The sequence below is a fragment of the Coccinella septempunctata genome, chromosome 1, assembly GCF_907165205.1.
Source record: "Coccinella septempunctata chromosome 1, icCocSept1.1, whole genome shotgun sequence".
Taxonomy (NCBI): domain Eukaryota; kingdom Metazoa; phylum Arthropoda; class Insecta; order Coleoptera; family Coccinellidae; genus Coccinella; species Coccinella septempunctata.
This window is the reverse complement of record NC_058189.1, coordinates 18,528,055-18,549,559: the sequence shown is the minus strand read 5'-3', so window position 1 is coordinate 18,549,559 and position 21,505 is coordinate 18,528,055. Positions and strand designations below refer to the sequence as shown.

General features: G+C 34.8%; 1 protein-coding gene and 1 non-coding gene across 9 annotated transcripts in view; both read right to left on the bottom strand.

Annotated features, from left to right (window-relative positions):
• Window positions 1-3,959: 3,959 nt before the first annotated feature.
• LOC123323063 lies at window positions 3,960-4,078 on the bottom strand. The gene has a single exon (XR_006539251.1). It is a non-coding gene; the product is annotated as a 5S ribosomal RNA (ribosomal RNA).
• Window positions 4,079-11,910: 7,832 nt separating this feature from the next.
• Window positions 11,911-21,505, bottom strand: part of LOC123323004 (protein pangolin, isoforms A/H/I/S) — a 329,222-nt gene continuing 319,627 nt past the window's right edge. For 4 of the 8 annotated variants that reach the window (XM_044911170.1, XM_044911172.1, XM_044911175.1 and 1 more), the window contains 4 exons: window positions 21,092-21,278; window positions 18,980-19,145; window positions 17,264-17,333; window positions 11,911-15,518 (listed from right to left, as the gene is read on the bottom strand). In XM_044911170.1, coding sequence (XP_044767105.1) covers window positions 15,044-15,518; window positions 17,264-17,333; window positions 18,980-19,145; window positions 21,092-21,278 — 898 coding nt within the window. In that variant the 3' untranslated portion in view covers window positions 11,911-15,043. Of the gene's footprint in view, window positions 15,519-16,502; window positions 16,631-17,263; window positions 17,334-18,404; window positions 18,559-18,979; window positions 19,146-21,091; window positions 21,279-21,505 lie in introns of all 8 variants that reach the window. The other 4 variants (XM_044911171.1, XM_044911174.1, XM_044911176.1 and 1 more) reach the window with 3 other exon arrangements.

The window sequence follows — 21,505 nt, the reverse complement described above, 5'->3', positions numbered from 1 at the left end:
ATCAAGCAATAGGATATGTATGAATTCAGAGTGCAAGTCTTATATAATGAATCATTTATGATATAGAGTATATTCTAAATGAAACATTGAGTTTGAAAAAAAAATTAAAAATTGTTAGGTGTACTCAAAAGACAACGTTAGGTACCGTTTCAAGTACGGTACAAAAAAAAAATTTAAAACTTCAAAATATGAACAGATATAGTTATTATCAGTTAAACTTTTTTTTATCATAATAGTTGTTACAAGCAATCAGAAAAAAACATTCTATAAGCTCATTTGATGGCTTCAGAGCTGAACGCTCCTAAGTGTCATGATGAGGTCCTGTCCAGTGACAATTCCTCTTCAAGTCTCCTTCAAATCTGCTGGCCATTTTCTTTTAAGTCGCCGATCGTTCTGCAATTGAGTCAGTGGTTGTAGCAAAGTGTTTGTGTGGCTCTCAAGCTTTGCGTGATGTTTGGTGCTGTTTTCTGTTATGACGCTCTTTACATACGGTATCTTCAGGTCTTCGTGTAGGGTTTGATTTGTAACGTACCACAGGGCATTGGTTATCATTCTGAGGATTTTAGATTGGCTTCTTTGGATGATAGACATGTTCGAATTGCTGGTACATCCCCAGATCTCTATTCCGTAGGTCCAGATAGGCTTTATTATAGTTTTATAGATGAGAATTTTATTTTCCAGTGATAGTTTTGACCTCCTACCAATGAGCCAGTGTAGTTCCTTAACTTTCAGATCTATTTGTTTTCTTTTTTTGACTACATGCTCCTTCCAGGTAAGCTTTTTATCCATGTGTAATCCGAGGTATTTCACTGTAGAGGATTCTGGTATCTGGACGTTGTTAATTTTTACTGGTGGACACTGGCCTTTTCTCAGTGTGAAATTGACTTGTACAGATTTGGTCTCATTGATCTTTATTCTCCATTTATGCAGCCATTCTTGTATCTGGTCTAGGTGAGTCTGTAGCAAGTGAGAAGCTTCTACCGGGTCTTCATTGCTCGCTAGTATGGCTGCGTCGTCCGCGAATGTACCCATTACTGTGTTTGGGTTGGTTGGTAGGTCTGCAGTGTACAATAAGTACAAAATGGGGCCAAGAACACTGCCTTGTGGTACCCCAGATGATATGGGAAAATTATTTGATATTTTGTCGTTCACTCTTACCCTGAATTTTCTTGTATCTAGATAGGACCTCAAGAGTTTGTAATATGTTATTGGAAGATATTTTTTTATCTTTTACAGTAGGCCGGGGTGCCAAACCTTGTCAAAAGCTTGACTCACGTCAAGGAACGCTGATGTGCAGTATTTTTTCTTTTCGAGTGCTTCGTTTACGACATGGCTTATTCTGTGAGTTTGTTGCACTGTTGAGTGAGCTGCTCGAAATCCAAACTGGTGATGTGGTATCCATTGTTCAGCATTTGGGTCTGTGTTGATTCTACGGAGGACAAGTCTTTCGAGGATTTTGGAGGTGACAGGTAGCAAACTAATTGGCCGATAGGAGGTCGCACTGCTAGGATCTTTACCTGGTTTTGGAATTAAAATAATTTCTGCTATTTTAAACTGCTGTGGCCAGTAATTTGGTTTCAGTATAGCATTGTAAATATACTTAAGTAGAGTGGTTCCCCTGTCTGGTAACTCTCTAAGCATTTTCGGTGTTATTTTGTCAATTCCTGCAGTTTTTTCTTGTATTGAGGCGACAGAGTTCATCCTGGACTTCAGTCATGGTGAAAGGTTTAATTGGTGCTGTGATGTTGGGTACCTCTAGGAGTTCTCTTTCTATCTCGTTATCTCTGGCGTCGTTGTGGGGGGTGAATACTGTGGCTAGGTGTTCGGCAAATAGGTTGGCTTTTTCTTCGTCACTTCTGGCCCAATGTGTGTTAGGTGTTGATGTATTACGTATAGCTGATGTATGCGTTGTTGGTTTTTTGGAGATCTTTATTGATTTCCATATTGAATTATCAAATCTGCTTAGATTTGAGATGTACTCTTGAAATGAGTTTTCTTTTAATTCCTTGATTTTCGCTCTGAGTCGATTGGTTGTTTTATTCAAGATGTTTTTATCAGCTGGGGAGTGCGTTTGCTGCCATCTTGCTCTTGCTCTTCTCTTCTGTGCAATTAGTTCCTTAATTCCTTCAGTGATATTGTGGTTATCATTTGTTACATTGATTACAGGTGTTGCTTGTTCCACTGCTTGTACAATTAGGTTGTTGAATGTTGATAGCACTTCTTCTATTTCATCTGGGGTTTTCAGGCTTACGTTCAGGCTTATGGTCTAGTCGATATTTTTTCGATATTCGTCCCAATTGGTGCTCCTATTGTGCAGTCTGGGAATTTGTTTCTTGTGGATTATGAAAGCACCGATTGTTGCAATTATGGGAGAATGATCCGAAGACAGGACGTAGCTTGCTGTAATGTCCATGTTAGAATGAGATAAGCCGTTTGTTATGAAGAGATCCAGCAGGTCCGGAATCTTATTAGGATCCGTCGGCCAATATGTGGGAGTGCCTGTAGATAAAAAGTTGTAGCCATTTTCTTGTATGAGATTTGCTAATGCTTTTCCTTTCGCTGTTGTAAGACGTGAACCAAATAGGGTATTTTTGCTATTGAAATCTCCTCCGGCGACGAATTTGAGGCCCAGTGTTGAGAAATACTCGTTGAAGTTTTCTTTCTTGATGTTGTGACGTGGGGGGCAGTAAACTGCGGAGACTGCTATTTCGAATGATGCAAGTTCTACCTTTATTGTTGTGGCCTGTAACAGATCTTTCCTATATTCTGGCAGTTCGATATGACTTATCGAATTTTTCACAATGATGGCGGAGCCGGCGTGCGCGGTGTTATCCGGATGATTCGAGTGGTAAGTAGTATAGTGCGGTATCTTGAAGTAGGACCTTTCAGTGAAGTGAGTTTCGCTTATCAGTAAAATGTCTATAGAGTTATGATGGAGGAAAACTTCTATTTCGTTTTTGTGTTGAAGAAGGCCATTGGCATTCCATTCTGCTATTTTTAGGAAGTTACTGAATTTTACTGATGAGAGTGGTTAACATGTTCAACATCATAGTGTTTTGTTGAATTAGTTGTTGAAACATAATTTTGAATTCACCCAGGAATCTGTCCATTACATTAGTGATATCATTTGGTTGTTCAGGTTTGTTTATGTTGTTGGTTGCGTCTACATAGCTCCTTGTGCGTTGCTGGAAGTGATGTGGTAGTTGGAACGATTGTTCCTGATGACTTGATCGTAACCTTGGAAATCAGTTAAAATTAAGTAGGTAGATATCAAATGAGTGAGCCTTCGAATTAAGGCGATAAATAAACGAAATCAACTGAGATATATGAAAACAAACAACTGTTGTTTTGTTTGTCCACTTTAATATCAATATGTATTATGTTCCTGAATTTATTTCGTTTGTTTTGAGTTATTTCATCCTCTCATTTATTGAGACAATGGTTCACTATAACCAGGATAATTTCCAATCCTGCTATTTTTTGTAATTTAGGAACATTTAGGAACACATCTACTATTTATATCCTACAGCTAATTGGAAAAATTTGCTCTTTTCAGTTTCACTAGTTATAATGGCGTCATGCGTCATGGATCTAACGTTACGCTACGCACCGTAATTTTTTATATTATTTTCTCATTATTCCATATGCCAGCTTCAGTACTCTCGCGAATATCATTATTCCAGTTTCAACCTCGAGAAAAAGGCTACTGCAACAAAAATTTTTCGTTATTTTCTCTTATAAATTTCAGCAATCCATTTTCAGCAAATTATGACGGAAGAAAGTAACTTTTTAATTCGGTTGTTCGAAGTTCTCGAAAAAGTCACCCTAAATGTTGTTCCATGAGCTATATGAATGTATAGAGGATGTTTCATTAATATTTCTTCAAATAATTTCGTGGATGCGTTATCGATATATATGTGCCCCGTACGGCTCACTGGACCAAAGTGGACAAAAAGATAAGCTTACAGCACGCGGTGTTCCCAAGCGGTCACCCATCCAAGTACTAACCGCGCCCGACGCTGCTTGGCTTCAGTGATCTGACGAGAACTGGCATTATCAGCGTGGTATGGCCGTAAACGTTGGATTTATTGTTTGCTTGATATTTCAACTATCAGTTCAATCTGTAGAGATTATGGGAGAAACCCATACAGCACATGACGTCCAATGGACGTCCATTTTATATCCAAATGAAGTACAAACGTCCACGGACCTTATATGGAAGTCCAATGGATGTACATTTCTGGACATTTACTGTACGTTCATAAATGGACGTTTTATGGATGTCCATTGTACTTTACATAAGGGATGTTGGACAAACATCCATATACGTCCCTTATTGGACATCCTCTGGATATACAATTCTGGATCTTAATTGTACTATCAGAAATTGTACGTTAGTGTACGTCCATTCAACGTACAATTTTGGATCAACGTGAAATATCCATGAATGTACATCTTTTGGATGTTCGGATCTGGATACAAATATGTACTTCCAGAAATTGTACTTTTCTGTACGACAACTGGATGTATCTTTTTCTAGTATCTATAATTAAACATTTCTCAACATTCGTAGGATGTACATTTCTGGGCATTTACTGTACGTTCAAAAATGGACGTTTTATGGATGTCCATTGTACTTTACATAAGGGATGTTGGACAAACATCCATATACGTCCCTTATTGGACATCCTCTGGATATACAAATTTGGATCTTAATTGTACTATCAGAAATTGTACGTTAGTGTACGTCCATTCAACGTACAATTTTGGATCAACGTGAAATATCCATGAATGTACATCTTTTGGATGTTCGGATCTGGATATAAATATGTACTTCCAGAAATTGTACTTTTCTGTACAACAACTGGATGTATCATTTTCTAGTATCTATAATTATTCATTTCATAACATTCGTAGGATGTACATTTCTGGACATTAACTGTACTTTCAAAAATGGACGTTTTATGGATGTCCATTGTACTTTAAATAAGGGATGTTGGAAATAACAGCAATGTGTATGCAAAGATATACCCTTGTATTGCTGCCATGTCGGTCGGCTCTTATTGAGAGTAGGTACATACTGACTGTGTTGAAACCCAGATGTTCCGCCCTCTCATAATTATTCCTTTTTTTACTCTGGAACTTTCGTCCCAGAGACCGAAACATTTATTTTTTGAGTTTCATTTGAGTGACACACAGCGAAATATAGAATCAGAACAGGAATATCTAAGAGAAACTCATTAATCTGTTATCAGTGGATTTTGAAGTGGACTCGACATATTTTGTAAATTTGGGAATATTTTGGCTTTAGCTTGTTGAACTACATTTGAGGTATAGTGTCTAGTTCTAGTTCCAGTGTATGGTGCATATATTTGATAGAAAAGAGGTGAGTCGAAATTTTTATTCTTGAGGGAAGTGGCAAATTTACGTGTAGATAGAAAAATATAATCTAATGGGTAGAAATGTTGAAAGAATCGAATGTTGAATGCTTATACGAACCACGAATGTTCATCTATGTTTCATGTTAATTTGATGATTTCATTAGTTATAATTATATTCATACTATCGTAAAAAATATATTTTTGTCTTTTCACAACCATGAATATCTATTATTTGGTAGGGGGACAACAATATAAGAATATGCAACGGAATTACGAGAAATTCTATTTTCAATAGATATTATCACCATTCTATTATAATTATAGTATGGTGATGTCCTGATATACATATATATGATATGACAACAGCAAAATTTCAATGAAATAAATTTACAGAAACGGCCATACACTCCAGTAAAGGGGACAGGAAGCAGATAGAAGAGGCTATTTCTAAATGGGTTCGAGGAGCCAACGATAGAAAATATATCATAAGTGTTTCCTATTCAGTGTATATATATATACCTATATATCTGCTTCTTTGTTATTCAGTTTTTTATAGTTTAGTTTTTTTTTGCTTAGGGGCAGTAGTCCAATGATCAAATTATACCTACTTGTTATTTATTTTATTTTAATTTTTCACATAAAGATGTGGAACATTTCCAGGCATTTCATTTTTCAATAATCCCAATTTCCTTATAATTATCAATAAATATATGTATTGATAGGTGGGATTTTAAAATACCTTTTTCGAATCAAACTTAAAAAATGCTAACCCCAATAAAATGGGCATTTGAGACTCGCAAATAACGTCCACTTATGTACAATGAATGGTCCAAAAAATGTCCGAACCTCACTGAATTTAAGATCCTAATGGACGTACATACAGGATGTACAATGGACGAACATACAGGTACGTTCATTGTACATCCGAACCTCACTGGATTTAACATCCTATGGACATACATCCTGTACGTCCAATGTACATCCTATATGTACGTCCACTGGACATCCTGTATGTACGTCCATTGTATATCTTGTATGTACGTCCAATGTATATCCTGTATGTACGTCCAATGTACATCCTGTCTGTACATCCATTGTACATCCTATATGTACGTCCATAGGATGTTAAATCCAGTGAGGGTCGGACGTTTTCTGGACCAAACATTGTACATAACTGGACGTACAATGGATGTCCGTCATGTCCATTTTGTACGTCCAATGGACATTCAATGGATATACATGTGCTGTATGGGAAGGCTCAGAAAAAAATAACAACACGAAGATAAGCTGATTTTGTATAATATTACGTATAAATCGACTTTCGCGTCATCCTCATATCGGGATGCTAGTCACGCACATCGTCGTTGTTTTGATACTCCGTCCAATACTCGAACGGAATGTGGTTTTTCAAAAATTGTTCACTTTTATTTTAGCACTCGTTGGCAAAGGAAATTTGATACATTTCACATTTCTTGAATGAATCATCTTCCTCGGTGGATTCTTCCGTGTTTTTCTGGGATGATTATCCTTCAGGATTAGACATTCTGCAAAGAATGCCTCGAAATCCGTAGCGCTAAATGAATTGGACCGCGAAATTTTCACTTAAGATGAATTAATTTCAAAAGAAATTACCTGAGCCTGAAACAAAGAACAGTTTACATTGACGAATAGAATAGACAGATAGAATAGAAGTGAACGTTCATACTTAATTATCAAAATCTCATTTCTTTTGATAAATACAAAGGGAATGGGGTATTTTCCTAAATTTCAAAATATATGTCATTGAAATCCTTATAACTCAAATATATCGAAATATATTTTTTAGAATTTCAGCATATTGCGTTTTGTCTGTATTCACTTACGAAAATTCTGATTTCCAGAGAGCTCTCTTATGAACATTCTACGTCATTTTCACAATCCGGCAACGCCCGTCGAATCAATAAAGGACATGAAAGTTTTATGATCATCACAGACTTAATAAATATCAAGTTTGGTGTAGGGATGGGGCGTTATTTCCTAACCTGTTATTTAACAACGGTTATTCGAAAAAAGCAATAACTAACCGTTATATGTCCTGAACAATAACAGGTTGCGCAGTAACGTGTGCGCGAACAGTCGGCGTTGAAAAAGCCGTTTATTCAGACCGTTTCTGATATAACAGTCGTCGACGTTGGCGTTGAAAAAGCCGTTTATTCAGACCGTTTCTGATATAACAGTCGGCGACGTTAGCGTTGATGGCGTTTAGTTAGACCGCTTATCATATAACTGTCGACGACGTTGGCGTTGAATAAGCCGTTTATTTAGACCGTTTCTGATATAACAGTCGACGACGTTGGCGTTGAAGCCGTTGAGTTCAGCAGAGAGGTTGTTTCTGGCGGTTATTGTTTAGTTAAACCGTTTCTCATATAACAGTCGGCTACATTGGACTTGTTGGCGGTTAGTTAGATCGTTTGTTGGCGTTTATTAACAGTTTACACTTTTCAAACGGATAACGTTGGCCATATTCTCGACTCTCGATCTCGGTTGATGGTTCTGTTACGTTAGCGGGCGGATGGGAGGCTGTTATTGGTACATTATGTTGTTCACATCGAAGTGATGAGATTGGATAAAATATCGGGAGGAGAACTCACCGCAGATATTAGCCGATATTAGCGTATTATTTTATTGGCTATATAGAATTAATAAATCGAACTTGGAATACGACGAATGGGTAATGAGAGTATCCAGATGAAAAAAACAAATGAAAAATGGTTATTTAAATATTGGGGAACACATTGAATACTCTAATATTTTTCATCAAATGCGAAGTATTTCACTGGTTTAGAAAAAAGTAAATTTTTTTCACATTAATGTAACATTAAGATGAATGAAAGAAGTAAACATCCACAAAAATTATAATCAAAAATTTCCAACTCAGTCGTGACTCGTTTACACCCTAAATTTGTAGAGAAAACCCCTTAATCGACAAACCTTGAAGATGTTATCGGTTTTCAGAGCAAATAACGTATTTACCTGTTATCAACAACCGTTATTAAAAAAAAACCATAACGGTTGATAACCGCTAGTGAAAAATAACGTTATTGCCCATCACTAGTTTGGTGATCACATTTGACAAGGAAAACAAACAGTACATAGAAATATCAAACAATGACACAAAATGTCATCGTATGTATAGACACAGATTACAGAAAAAAATTTTTGTAATGTGTGAATATAGAATTCTATATCTTCTTAATTAGTTCCACTGTTGTCTAATTAACAAAAATTACTAGACTTTAGTAAAGGCATTCTGCGTCACAGGCTTTTACATATTCGGGAATATTTCTGAAAGTTCTTAATTTTGAAGCGAATCTTTTACGTGTTTTATAACTAATGGAAAGGGGTTTCCATAAATAATTTTAAATTCGATTTTGGAGTTTAAGGACACTTGCCCATTCATCTGTAAAAAAACCAGAACAATATCATGGAAACCAAAAAAGTGCCATAACTGATCTACGGGTCTACTATTTCTTGATAAGCAAATAAAAACCCTATTCAAAACCATTGAAGTAGGTGCAGTACAATATTTGTTACTTTGATTAGGTGACAGGTACAGGGTATACAGTAAAACCAATACAATAAACCATCCCTTAACGTTTCCGCCCGCAACGGACCGATTTGGTCATAAATAATACCTGCGAAAACAAGGAATTGTATAGCATGAACTTTTAAGTATTTCGAAATTAGATATTTGATTGTTGATGCATTTTTCGGAAATATTCCAACTTTTATCGATTTATATTCGAACCCCAGCATCTCAAAATAGAACTTTCTTCTATTAAAACGGCCTTTTCAAAATCATTTTGAATATTTTCGATAGCCGGATCAGCATAGAAATCATAAAATATCTAATCTAAACAGCAAATGAAGTTGGACGGCCAAAAACTTGCATAAGTTTGACTATGTCTAAGTTCGAATTATTTTGGCGATATTTTATTTTCACTTTACTGAATGTCACTTGCATTGGTTATTTTTTTTTCAATATCTTTTTTTTTGTACTGGGCGTGAATATAATTTCCGATTTTCGTCTAAAAATTTGGAGATATTGAGGCCTTACAAATGTTAATACATGTGAACATTTTACCGAAGATTATAGAGTTAGGCACTATAATCTTTGCATTTTACTTTAAGATAATCTGAAGCTTTTCATCCACGTAAGTTGCTGTATGCAGGAAGCATCCCATGCATGAAAGGGCCACCAAACGAACCACAGCAGTTTGAAACTGATACATCGAATACTGATGATAAGTGCATTACTGAATGCATTAGGTACTCATTTATCATATATTGAATGCATATCTTTTTCATATGCAGAAAGCATTCCTTTCATGGAGGGGTCACATGAGATGGAAAGCGAGCAGATTGAAAGTGGTACGACAAATACTGATGGTAAGTCATCCCTTATTCAGTATATTGAATTGATTGTATTGTTATAAAACTAGATTACCAGTACTTCCCCTATTTCAGATATATTCTTTCGAGTGTACCTGAAAGAAGTTCTCACATCCTTCAGAGTACTTTCAAGTCTTTCCCCAGAAGTGATAGAAAGATCAGAAAACAATCAACTCCTTGCGATGCAAAGTATATGGTATATATATTGAATATTTGTTCATATAGATTTCTGCTAAAAATTGTACAAATTCTATTGATTGAAAAAAATGTATTGCATAGAAATATCAACTTTGATATATAATAATAGTTCAATATGTACTTTTACTTTTGTATCCTTTATTCAAAGCTGTAGTATTTGTATACAGATGTTTTCAAAGAATTTCGACAAAATTATTCTCACCAGTTGTACCTGTCAAAGAAAATCTCACCTTTAAATATACCCTGTAAAATCTTCAATTCTGTCATATTTTTTATGAATTTCGAATAAAAATATAGCAAATCTAACAAAGTATTTCATTAATATTGATTGATTCAAATAGTTATTTTCCTATCAAGTGCGGAAAGTGATACTTGCCCGCACGAAACTGCCGTTGCCCGAACGATGCGAAGCAGAGTTCAGGTAAGCAGTTGAGTGCGGGCAAGACACTTTACGCAATAGTTAGGAACAATATTTTTTCTACAAGCGCTTGAAATATATAAATATATCCATTTCACGAAACAGATCATATCTCATTTGATTAATTCATATATAATGACAGACGTAATTCTGCATGTCATTACTATGGGTTTCTCATCGTTGACGTTCTATGCATAGAAACATGATAGAATTTAATTTACTCTATAATATTTGCGTGCGGGAAAAACCCCTGCTAATCCATTCCCGCACGCAAATGCGTGCGGGAAAGAAATAGCAGGCGTTTTTCCCGCACGTTTTGGGAAAGTGAATCTTTGCAACTTGGAATGCGTGCGGGATAAAGGTTGAACGCGCACGCTTGTAGAAAAACAATGTTTACACAAAAAAAACATCCTGATCACAAAACAAAGCCCTGGTTTTTTTTGGTCCCTTTTTTCTGATCTCGACTAAGTCGATATTCGAATCCAAGACAAGGAATAAAATTCGAATTTCGCGCTTTTCAATTATAAAGCATACAACTGTAATTTAACCATTTGACATGTGAAACACAGGCCCAAAGTGTAGTCGGTTTTTAGTACTAGAGATATAGGGTCGTTTCCCATCTTCCTACTCTATAATCTTTGAAACTAACCATAACCAATATCTTGATTGTCATTTTCGAACTTCTAATTCGCGCATGCGTACAAGTGGATTCCTCCCAACGATTTGGCTTCACTTTTTGTCGTAGTCTAGACATTGAACTAACTTCTTTAGTTCAATGAGTCTAGAACGCGTGTTATCAGTATTGGTATAATAGATATATGTGCATAGTATTAAATAATTACAAATTCATAGAAAGTAGCACTGGCGTAGTGATCGGGGCTGGAACCCCATAAAAATGCCAACAATTGAAACTGTCAAACATTGAAGATCGAATACAATAGTAGAAATATGTAATAACGACCATTTTGCATTTGTTTGCTATCTATCAATCTCATTCATTATATACTCACCTTATTTACTCAGAATCTATGACCGAATAAAAAAAATAAAAGAAATTTTTATGTTGATAGAAAAGGAGCCCTTCAGTATCGAAAGCTTATTCTGTGAATAAATTTGTCATCACACATGGTTAGTAATTACCAATGCTAAACATTTGGCAGTTACTGCCTGAAATCTATTATAGAGGCCTTACTTGAAAAAAGGGAAATAATTACCTACATCACTAATTATTACATTCACTTTTCCAAAGTTTTAATTATTTCATAAGAACCGGACCATAGACAAATTCAACGAAAGAAATTTTATTTTTGATGAACTGCAGACCATTCAACCTCAATCATCGTTGATATTAAAATTAAATAAACCTGGCGTGGGTTCAGAACTTGCACAGGTCATATAAATTTTGTATAAGGGGCTAATGTCATGTTGATGCAGATATAACATTTAAATGGCAGGACTTGTATAATATAAAACAAAAGCAAATAATGTTCATTTTTGTATTGAATATTCTAATCTAAAACGATGTTACGAACAGATGCTACTTACAAAGACATTAACATCTAAATTAATTACTAATTTATTTATATATTTATATTCATTTACTCCAGAATGGTACAATTAAATTTGAGCATTTTGAATGCTTCCTCATTAAAGCTGACAGGAAAATTACAGGAAGACTGAATGCTTGTTTCAACAAAAAAAATAAATCATGAACAAATAACTTCTACAGACACGCATTCATCCTCACAAAAATGGTGTACCAAGTCCAGATCAACTATAAAACATTTACATTGCACTTATCCAAAAACTTAATTACTTGTGTAACCTAAGCAGTCGTTAAAGTGTGCAAGTTTTCAGATTTTTTGAAACACATATGATTTTTTATGGCACATCTAATCTCTTTACACTCATAATGTGTTTCTCAAAAAAATTTTCATTGCACAAGAATAAGATATGACACACAGATTATAGAGAAATTTCAAATATCCAGAAATATAGCACAACAATATTTAAATTATGAGATTAAAAAATGAGTAGGAAATAGAACATAGTCCTTATATTTTTATTCAATTTCATTCAAACATCGTGCTATATTTATGGACATCAGAAACATAGTTATTTGAGTAAGATAATGACAAACACTGAATGAAAAAAAACTTAAATCAATTACAAAACGGCTGAGGCCTAAGGGATGCAAATTTAAATCATTATTAAATAGTATAAAATATCACATGTCTCATTTCATAGTAAAATTAATAATTGAACACCATTGTGTAAAACATCCCCTGTCAAATTTATGACATTAAAAAAATTTATATACATGACTTTGATATCAACACTATCCAATTTTGATCCTGAAATTATTTCATCAGATTAAAATATATGAAAACAAAACGAAATTAAATGTGTAAAATAATCCCTCTTTAGACGTAACGAATTAAAATTGAAATCAGAAGTGCATCTATTAACATTTTTATGTACAAAGTAGGTAATTACAATATTTATAGCAATGTACAACTTATATTTCTTTTAAGTATGGTAAATTGAACATAACTACTTTGATGCTGATCAATTATTGTTGATATTTTTAGTCAAAACATCACTGAACTAATATTGTTAAAAAAATTCTATATAGATTGAGGAGTAATGTTATCCAGAATTTATTTTTGAGATATTTTATTTACATACCTGTCCTGCAAAATTATATCACAGATATATGAATTTATATTTAGAAGAGTAAATATGTAAGGGACCTGGACCAATACTTCTCAATTAAATTTCTCATTATAGTGATAGTTTCTATCACTTCCTGTAGTTCATATATATTTACAATTCCCCATTCAAATATCAGGTGCAATTTAATTCTGCTGGGCATGTATGCTAGATAATAAGATGAAATTAAAAATAGAAAATCGACTCTATTTTTGTGTCATGAAATTTTACTATCAGTTTGATTTGTGATCTTGTTTCATACAATAACACAATTAGATATATGTAATTGGCATGCTATCGAAATAATGGGGTGAAATAGAAAACAAGTGAATCGACTTAATCCAGTTTTAATTCTATGCTTTTAGGAGCAGACAAAATGTTTGCATAAATATCAACATGAATGAGGAATAACTCTGAAAGAAAGTTGATATTTATGAACAAAATGTTGAAACAATGATGAATTCGAACCTATTCAAAATTTCATCTTACTTTCTCTCATTTTAAATGATTTCCAAAGATGATTTCACTGGAGATGAATAATTATATGTTGAAAATGATCTCTTGTAAAATATAAGAAAATTTAAAATTCATTCAAGTTGGAAAAGTTATAAAAACTTTCACAAGAAAATTAAATGGTAGTAAAAGACTCCAAAAATAAAAACAATAAAAGTTGCATTATCGTTTTTGCTCTGGCACAAGGAACATAAATTTATCTACTGGTATTTAGTTGCTGAGGTGTGAATAATTTGTGCACCACCATATAAATAATTCCTTCAATACTGTAGACGATTGAAAACATTTGACCAAATGGAAAACCAGGTGGATTAAAAGCAGGAATATACCTCCATTATTTTGGTTGAAGGACTTCAATCAATGGCCTTTTTTATTCTATTGCAAAAAAATTTCGCTCTCTCTCTCGTCATAATTCTATAATTGAAATTGACCACATTCATATGAAAAATTATTCATATATATATATTTACTCCATTCAAGAATTATTGACATCGCGGGAGGCTGTGGAAAATAGAATTCAAGTTGGTAATTAAAAGCGAGATTTCAAGTTTTGGAATTCAGGTTGGTATTGAGAATAAGCACTGATCCATATACCAATTACATAAAGCTCTTTGCACTGACAGAGGATATTTTGGATTTCGTGCTGTTGTTTATGTTCTTAATTCAAACAAACAAGTTGAGAAAATAATTGTAACAATTTATAATACTGATTGATTTGATTTGGGTTATTGTGAATTCGAAATACTTTTCTAGGTTATATTCAAATATTGTAGTTCTGTGATAGAAATTACAGAAATTATTGGGGATCTCTGATGACGAGATATTGACCTCTGCGTCTGTACTTTCAAGGCCTACTGGGATGTCAATAACTCTTGAATGGACTATACTTTTTTTTCATAAATACAAAAAACACCAAATTACATCAATGTTCCTGAAATATGTAACGAATTACAGAAATGGTGGTGTTTATGCTTTTCTTTGACTTATATACTTATATCACTTAAAAATTGCTCCAGCTATAATTTTTCATCATATCACAAAAGTATATTAATATTGCTTCAAAAAAATTACTCTCAAAATAAAATAGAAGAGATAAAAACTCTTAAGTACCGTTCTCAACAAATAAATACCATTCAATATAAATAACTACAAAATATAGGATATCTATATACTTTATATCTTCATATATAGAGGTGATTTTGGCAAATGACATTTATGTTACATAGTAGAAAATTGAAGTTTGCGCAGTACAAGTCTAATGAGATCAACGCACTGCACTAGTCACAGCATCAACCAGTGTCCTCTTTACTGCGTGCAAAATTCGAAAAAATCTGAGTTATCTCAGTTTGGACAAATAAAAGCTAATGTTCCGTAGTTGCTTTTCGGAAGGCTACGTAACACTGATTATCGAACGTGTAGTCTCTTTGCTATTAGAATCTGTCGAATCATTCCGAACACACTGTCCTGTTAACTGATTTACACTAAGTGGATTATTTATATCGTGTGGATTTGTCCCCACCGGGTTACGAGGGGGTTGTTGATGTATTAAAGGAGGGGGTAGCTTAACGTCCATATGTTCGTGGGGGGTTAAAGGGCTTTGTAGCATATAGGGACTAGCCAAACTCACAGAAGGACTCGCTACACTTGTTGATGGACTAGGCAGAATCATACCACCAGGACTAGTTAGGCTGCTAAGAGCGGAAAGACCGCCAGGGCTGGACATTGATCTATTTAAGCTTTCGGCATCATCATCTGGAGGTGTGTGTGCGTCACCCATACTTCCACAGCTGCCTAAATTGTCGTCGGATTGGTTTCCATCATTGCCATCGCCTGATTCCATGTAACGAATGCATTTCTTTTTGCGTCTGCAAAACAAGCAATTAGATGAGTTCAGCTTGTAATTATTTTACTAATGAATAAAAAGGATTCAATTGTAACACATAAAACCATGCTGCTTAATCCAGATAAAAATATGTTTTATTAAAATTTCAGTAAGCAGAATATATCCAATATTTGAAATTTTTCGCGGTCGAACCAGGATAACCCGAATCTTGTTAGTTCTGAACGTGCAGCTAGGTAAAGCAAAATCTACTCTCAAAAGTTGAAACACTGAGAATCTTTTGCTTTGTGTTCAGGTACTATTGACATCATGAATGAAAAAAATATTTTTTTTTATATATACACTGTATCTATAGGAGTCCTGTAGTTTTCCTCCAGCCTTGTGTAGAAGGAGAGTCCTCATTTAGAAGAGTTAATACTTTGTTATATATTATATGGTTCTCTATTTCTCTATCATCAAGTCTCCAGATTTTCTAATTTACTGCTTCTTCCTCGTTTTCCTTTTTTGTTTGTTGCATTTGCGATTTTGAGATGGAGAACGGAAGTTGGTAGGTTATCAGAAGAGAAACCAAGTTATCCAGGTTCGACAGAAGTTTTTTTTGATTATATCATTGCAACAAATCGGAAATTTCATAAATGATATACTCTGTACCTTCTCTTACATGCTTCTGACGAATGAGCAATTATATTTTACCGAAACAAAAATATTATAAAAGGCAAATTAATATGACTGGAAATTATTAAAGTTCATGCTGTAAGGTGTACACTAAACAAATTGTAGGATAAATTCAAGCAATTGCTGCTATTTTTGGGTGAAATGAATATAATTATAGAGCGTGATAGAATTAATTGAAAAGGAACAATTCAATCAATTCCATCTTCCTTAATGCAATTGAGTAGATTCCGAAAACTAACAACAAATATCACAAGTTTTACAAGAGAAAACAAAACAACATTCAAATATCGAATCATCCATAGCTAACATAACACCAACACTGCTGCAAACTAACCAACATATGGCTATAGATTCACGTAGGTCGGTTCCTGTGGCGACTGAGTAGTAGCCGCACCTCCAGCAGTATGTAGTAGACTACCATGTACTGCTGAGCTTCCGCCTCCATGAGAAGCAGTGTCCGGGCTAAACAATCGTTAAATGTACAAAGGGGGACTCACTTAATGAATATAGAAATGAAACAATAACACATACGAGCACACACAAAGTACACAGATAAGAAAAATACAGATATGAAACAAATTCAAAAAATTATCAAAGGACATGAAATGTGTTGAAAGTATAGAAAATCAGAAAATGTGTCTGTCGATATTCGAATTACCCCTTTGCACTCAACAATTGTTTCAGCTATTTTTTCATCACAGCAGTGTCTAGTGCACATTAACTAATGGCTCCTTCTCTTTGTGGGAAGACACATTTTCTGATTTTTATGGTACATTTATCACCGTGTCTTCCATGTTCACAAAAATATAAAACAACAGTCTTTCCACATAGATAAGAACACCAAGGAAAAAAGAAATGAAAATATAAAGGTATGGTATTGAATATTCATGCATTTTCTTTTGAAAGGGTTTATTCATGCGGATATTCGATCAACTTATGTCTTAAGATTGCATGAAATTCAAATTATGTTTTCTGATAATTTGGTTTTTCTTTATGAAATATTTTAGTTCATAACTGAAAAGAAAGTCAATTAACCATGCAAAAAATCAACTAAAATAAAGTAATTAGAAAATAATTGAATATATATGTACATACCTGCATGGCTTACACCACTGACTTTGATGGTCTAATCCATATCTTGCCCTACATTTTTTCATACTGTTACCTAAAGAGAACAAAAGCAATTAAAATATAATTCATGATAGAATGAACATGCTCTAATCATTTAAACATTAATTGATTGGCCTCAAAACTACCACAACAGGTTGCTCATAAAATAATCTACAATAGAAAACAGTCCGAGTACTGGAAGGTAAACAGAAAAATAACATGCAATGGGTCGAATTTTAATAATGTCTAAAAGAATTGAATGCATATAATTAATTGAAGATTACCGGCCAATCAAGTACCTAGAAACCTAAAGTGCACCAACTATAAAATAAATGAAATTCTACAACTAATATACCTAGAATTGAAAGTGAGAAATTGACAAAAAATAATAACTACATACTTGAATAACTTGGATGATAAATGGAAAAAATCAAATCATCCATGTTACTTATGCCAGTAGGGGATTCGTGAAGGATATTCTTCAGCACAATTTTAACTACGAATTTATACAAGCCAAACTGGTTGATACTGAAAGTTCATCAGATTTTTGTCGAGCTCCGAAAATAATTGTGTAGAAGAAATTTGATAGGGATAACTAAAGATTCAGTAAAGGATAAGAACAGAAGGAGATGGGATGGGTCATGCGGGGGTTGACAACCGTGCATACGTGATATCCGTCAGGGGGGCTCTCAAGACTACTAGATCTCCGAGGCATCGAATCTACCAACTACTAAATCTAAGCGACTAAAGTGATGTTTCAAAATACAAGTCTTGACCAGAAAGATCTAGCAGTCATCAGGTGGGCGCGTAAAAGCGAAGCCTTCTAGTTCTATATCCATTGTTCAATGCCTGGATGCCCCCTGGCGGCAGAACAGGTCGCGGTGGCCGGCTAAATAAACCTCGGTAGTACCCCAAACATGCAATAGAAATATAGAAAAGGTACGACTCGCAAATTACTGCTGCTACATAACATACACATGAAATCCAAAAATACGTAGAAAAAACTTTTTATTACGTAAGGATTAAATGAAGTTTAAAATATTAGCAAAATGAATAACTAAGCTTTTTCTATGGTTTGATTGAATTCAATGTGCATGAGAGAGCAGTAAATCGCGAGGATTGCTACCTCCGTCTTGGGGGTCTTGCTTGCGCTTCCTCTTCTTGCCACGAGTGGCGTTGGCGCGGGACGACCAGTCCGGGTAGAGCTGCATGTGCAGCTGTCGCTCGCGCCTAGCCAGCTCATAGTACTTGGCTTGTTCCTCACGGCCCAGTGCGTGCCACTAAACAAAACAGAGTCAGCTATGTCGCGCTCCGGCTGGCACCAAGAAGCCAAGCGCAAGATAACTTGGCCATTCCCCTCATCCAGTTATCCAAAAACTATTGCTTTCAGTTTTACATAAAATATAATAAAATTGAAAATGCGAAATTTTCTGAGATAGCTGCAAGTTTTCAGATTCCGGGAAGCTTGAAACCATATATACAAGAAGATATTGTGAATATTGTCGGATCGCTGATTCAAGCGTCCAAGTACCAGAGCGAGGATTGGCCAAGGTGGAATGATCCCGAACCCGCGACCTGCCAGCTCGACCCATTCTGCCCACGGAGCGCGTATGCACATGGGGCGGAGTCGGGAAATACCCTGGCTGACACGCACACTCTCTTCCAACACATCATATTCACGCTTTGTGCAAAAATTACTACCTCCCGACTCGATCGGCGTTCGTTCTTTCTTTCGCTTCTTCTTCTTGGTGCCGTAACCGTAATTGTCCCGAGCGCTCCAGCCTGGATACAGCTGCATGTGCAGTTGGCGTTCCTGTCGGGCTTTCTCGTAATACTTGGCCTGCTCCTCTCGGCTCAGAGAGTGCCACTGCGTATTCATACAGTTATAACCTCGGCTTAGCGCCCCATCCCTCAAAAATCAACTTACTCACACTCTCTTTCACACACAAGTCTGGCAGGAATATAGATGTCGGCAATGCATAGACAATTTTTTCCTCATTCGATTACTTCAATAAGTCAAATAGGTCGGTTGTTTCGAGGCCCCTTTGTGAATTTTTGCTGTTCCCAAGTTGATTTGAAAAAGATAGTACTGTATAAGGGCAACGTCCTTATACAATCACGATGCCATACATGTTTTTCTGGGCCTTTATAGAAGATGAAAACCCAGTGACTCACAGCCTTCTTTGGGAACCGGGTAACGTACCACTCTAAAGATTAGACGAATAGCATGTATTGTAGTACCGACATTTTACTCCCTTAATACGCCTTAAATATGCTCTGTATGCGGAATATAGTACAAACTTTTTAATTTATAATGTAAGTACCAAAATTTCCCCGTTTATTTAAGAGGAAAAATTCAAGGAGAATATTCGAAGTAACATTTTGTTTCAAAGCTTATGAGTACCTATACTTTAAACTAGGACCTTGTATATTTTATCTCGCCTCGGTGAAAACAAACTACAAATAGTTAGTAAAATACCGCATATTCCGACAACATGACTTTTAATTTCTATAATTCTATAATTAATATTATGATATAGGTATCAAATATTTTGCACCATCATAGTTCTTCGAACACGCTAACCGCTAAACCTATTAGCGATTTTGATACTTGGGCAAATACTTGGAAGCATCTAAATAACGCAAATATAAATTTCACTCCACTTATTTCAAAATAGAAAAAATTTTCAATAATGTTCACTGTATAACGCTAAAATAGAATTCTCTATATTATGTAAATGAAAACATTGTCTATGCATCCTTTGGAGACAGTTTGATCTTTATGATGAAAAAACTCCAAAGATAGTTAGAACGCCACGTAACAAATATTAATCTGCCAAACTTTTTAATAATAACACCAATGCATGAATCAAAATTAAATCTCAACAGGTGAAATTTTGATGAAATTATTAAAAACACAAACCAGCATTTTATCAGTGCATACCAAAAAATTAGGCATACAACTGTGGACTTAGATTTGCCTGCGTTCCTACTAGCCAGAAGTAGGCAGTTTTCTATAGCAACTGTTATACGACGTATTTCTTGCGAGCAGTACTTTATGAATTCAGAATAGTATATTGTTCGAAAAACATGAAATGATACCATGGGCGCCCGCAAAATTTTTTGATGGAAGGGGGGGCCAAAATAAAAATTCTTGAAGCTTTCCATTCAAAGATTCAATTCCAGAATTTCAGTAACATGAGATGATATAAAATAATACAGTAACTCCTTTCAAAACAAGTCCGAAAAACAAGGTAGGTTCTTTACAAAACAATAAAATTTATGGAATAATATCCAAAAACAAATAATTGGTAATAGAATAGAAAACTCAACGAGAAATAACAGAATTAAAACAAATCGACATATATGCTCAATAAAACGAAAATTTTCAATGGCGGTATCTCAGAGCCAGTGCAGTAAATTTGATATGACTAATGATCACGCTGTTGGCGATTATACTTATAATAATTCTATTGGAAACAAAAAATTGTTACGAATCCAATACTTTCACTTTTGTGTGTCTGTACTGTTATGAAAAACGACAAAGGAAATCTCAGGGGGGGCTTCTTCCCCTCCTGCGGGAGCCTATGAGTGATACCTCCTACTCATTTCAATGACTTTTACATTCGAAACATAAAATGTATTTCAGTACTGCACACAAGAAAAAATCATGTATATTCTGACCATTTTATAGCCGCATTTTTTTATGGCTATTTAGAATTTATTTGAGTTATTATATTAATTTTCCGATGCTTTAGTGTTATTATTTCAACTCATTTGTTCTTGAAGACAGTATCAATTAACCAGTCTTACCCTTCGTCCAAGAATTTGGTTGATAGCGGCACTTTCTTTGAGAGTACACTCTGCCACAACCTTTGCCCTCATTTCTTTCATGTATAACATAAATGCATTTAGGGGTTTCTTGATATGTGGTTTCTTCTTTTCGCCATTAGTTTCGGAATTGTTTTTATCCATGTTGTTCTTCTGATGGTCCATTTGCCTATAAGGAATAAAAGAACGTCAATAATGAGACAGACACTTCGAAAACAACAGATTATGGATGTGATGTTTTTGCAAATGCTGATATTCTGCTACTTTGATGTTCATTGATCGACTGCTTGACGCAACTCATCTTTTTCAAATAAATTTGTCTGGAAATAAATTGTTATCAATTTTCCTAAATGTACAGGTTAAAGACTCACTATGTATTGTGAAATTCTAATGAAA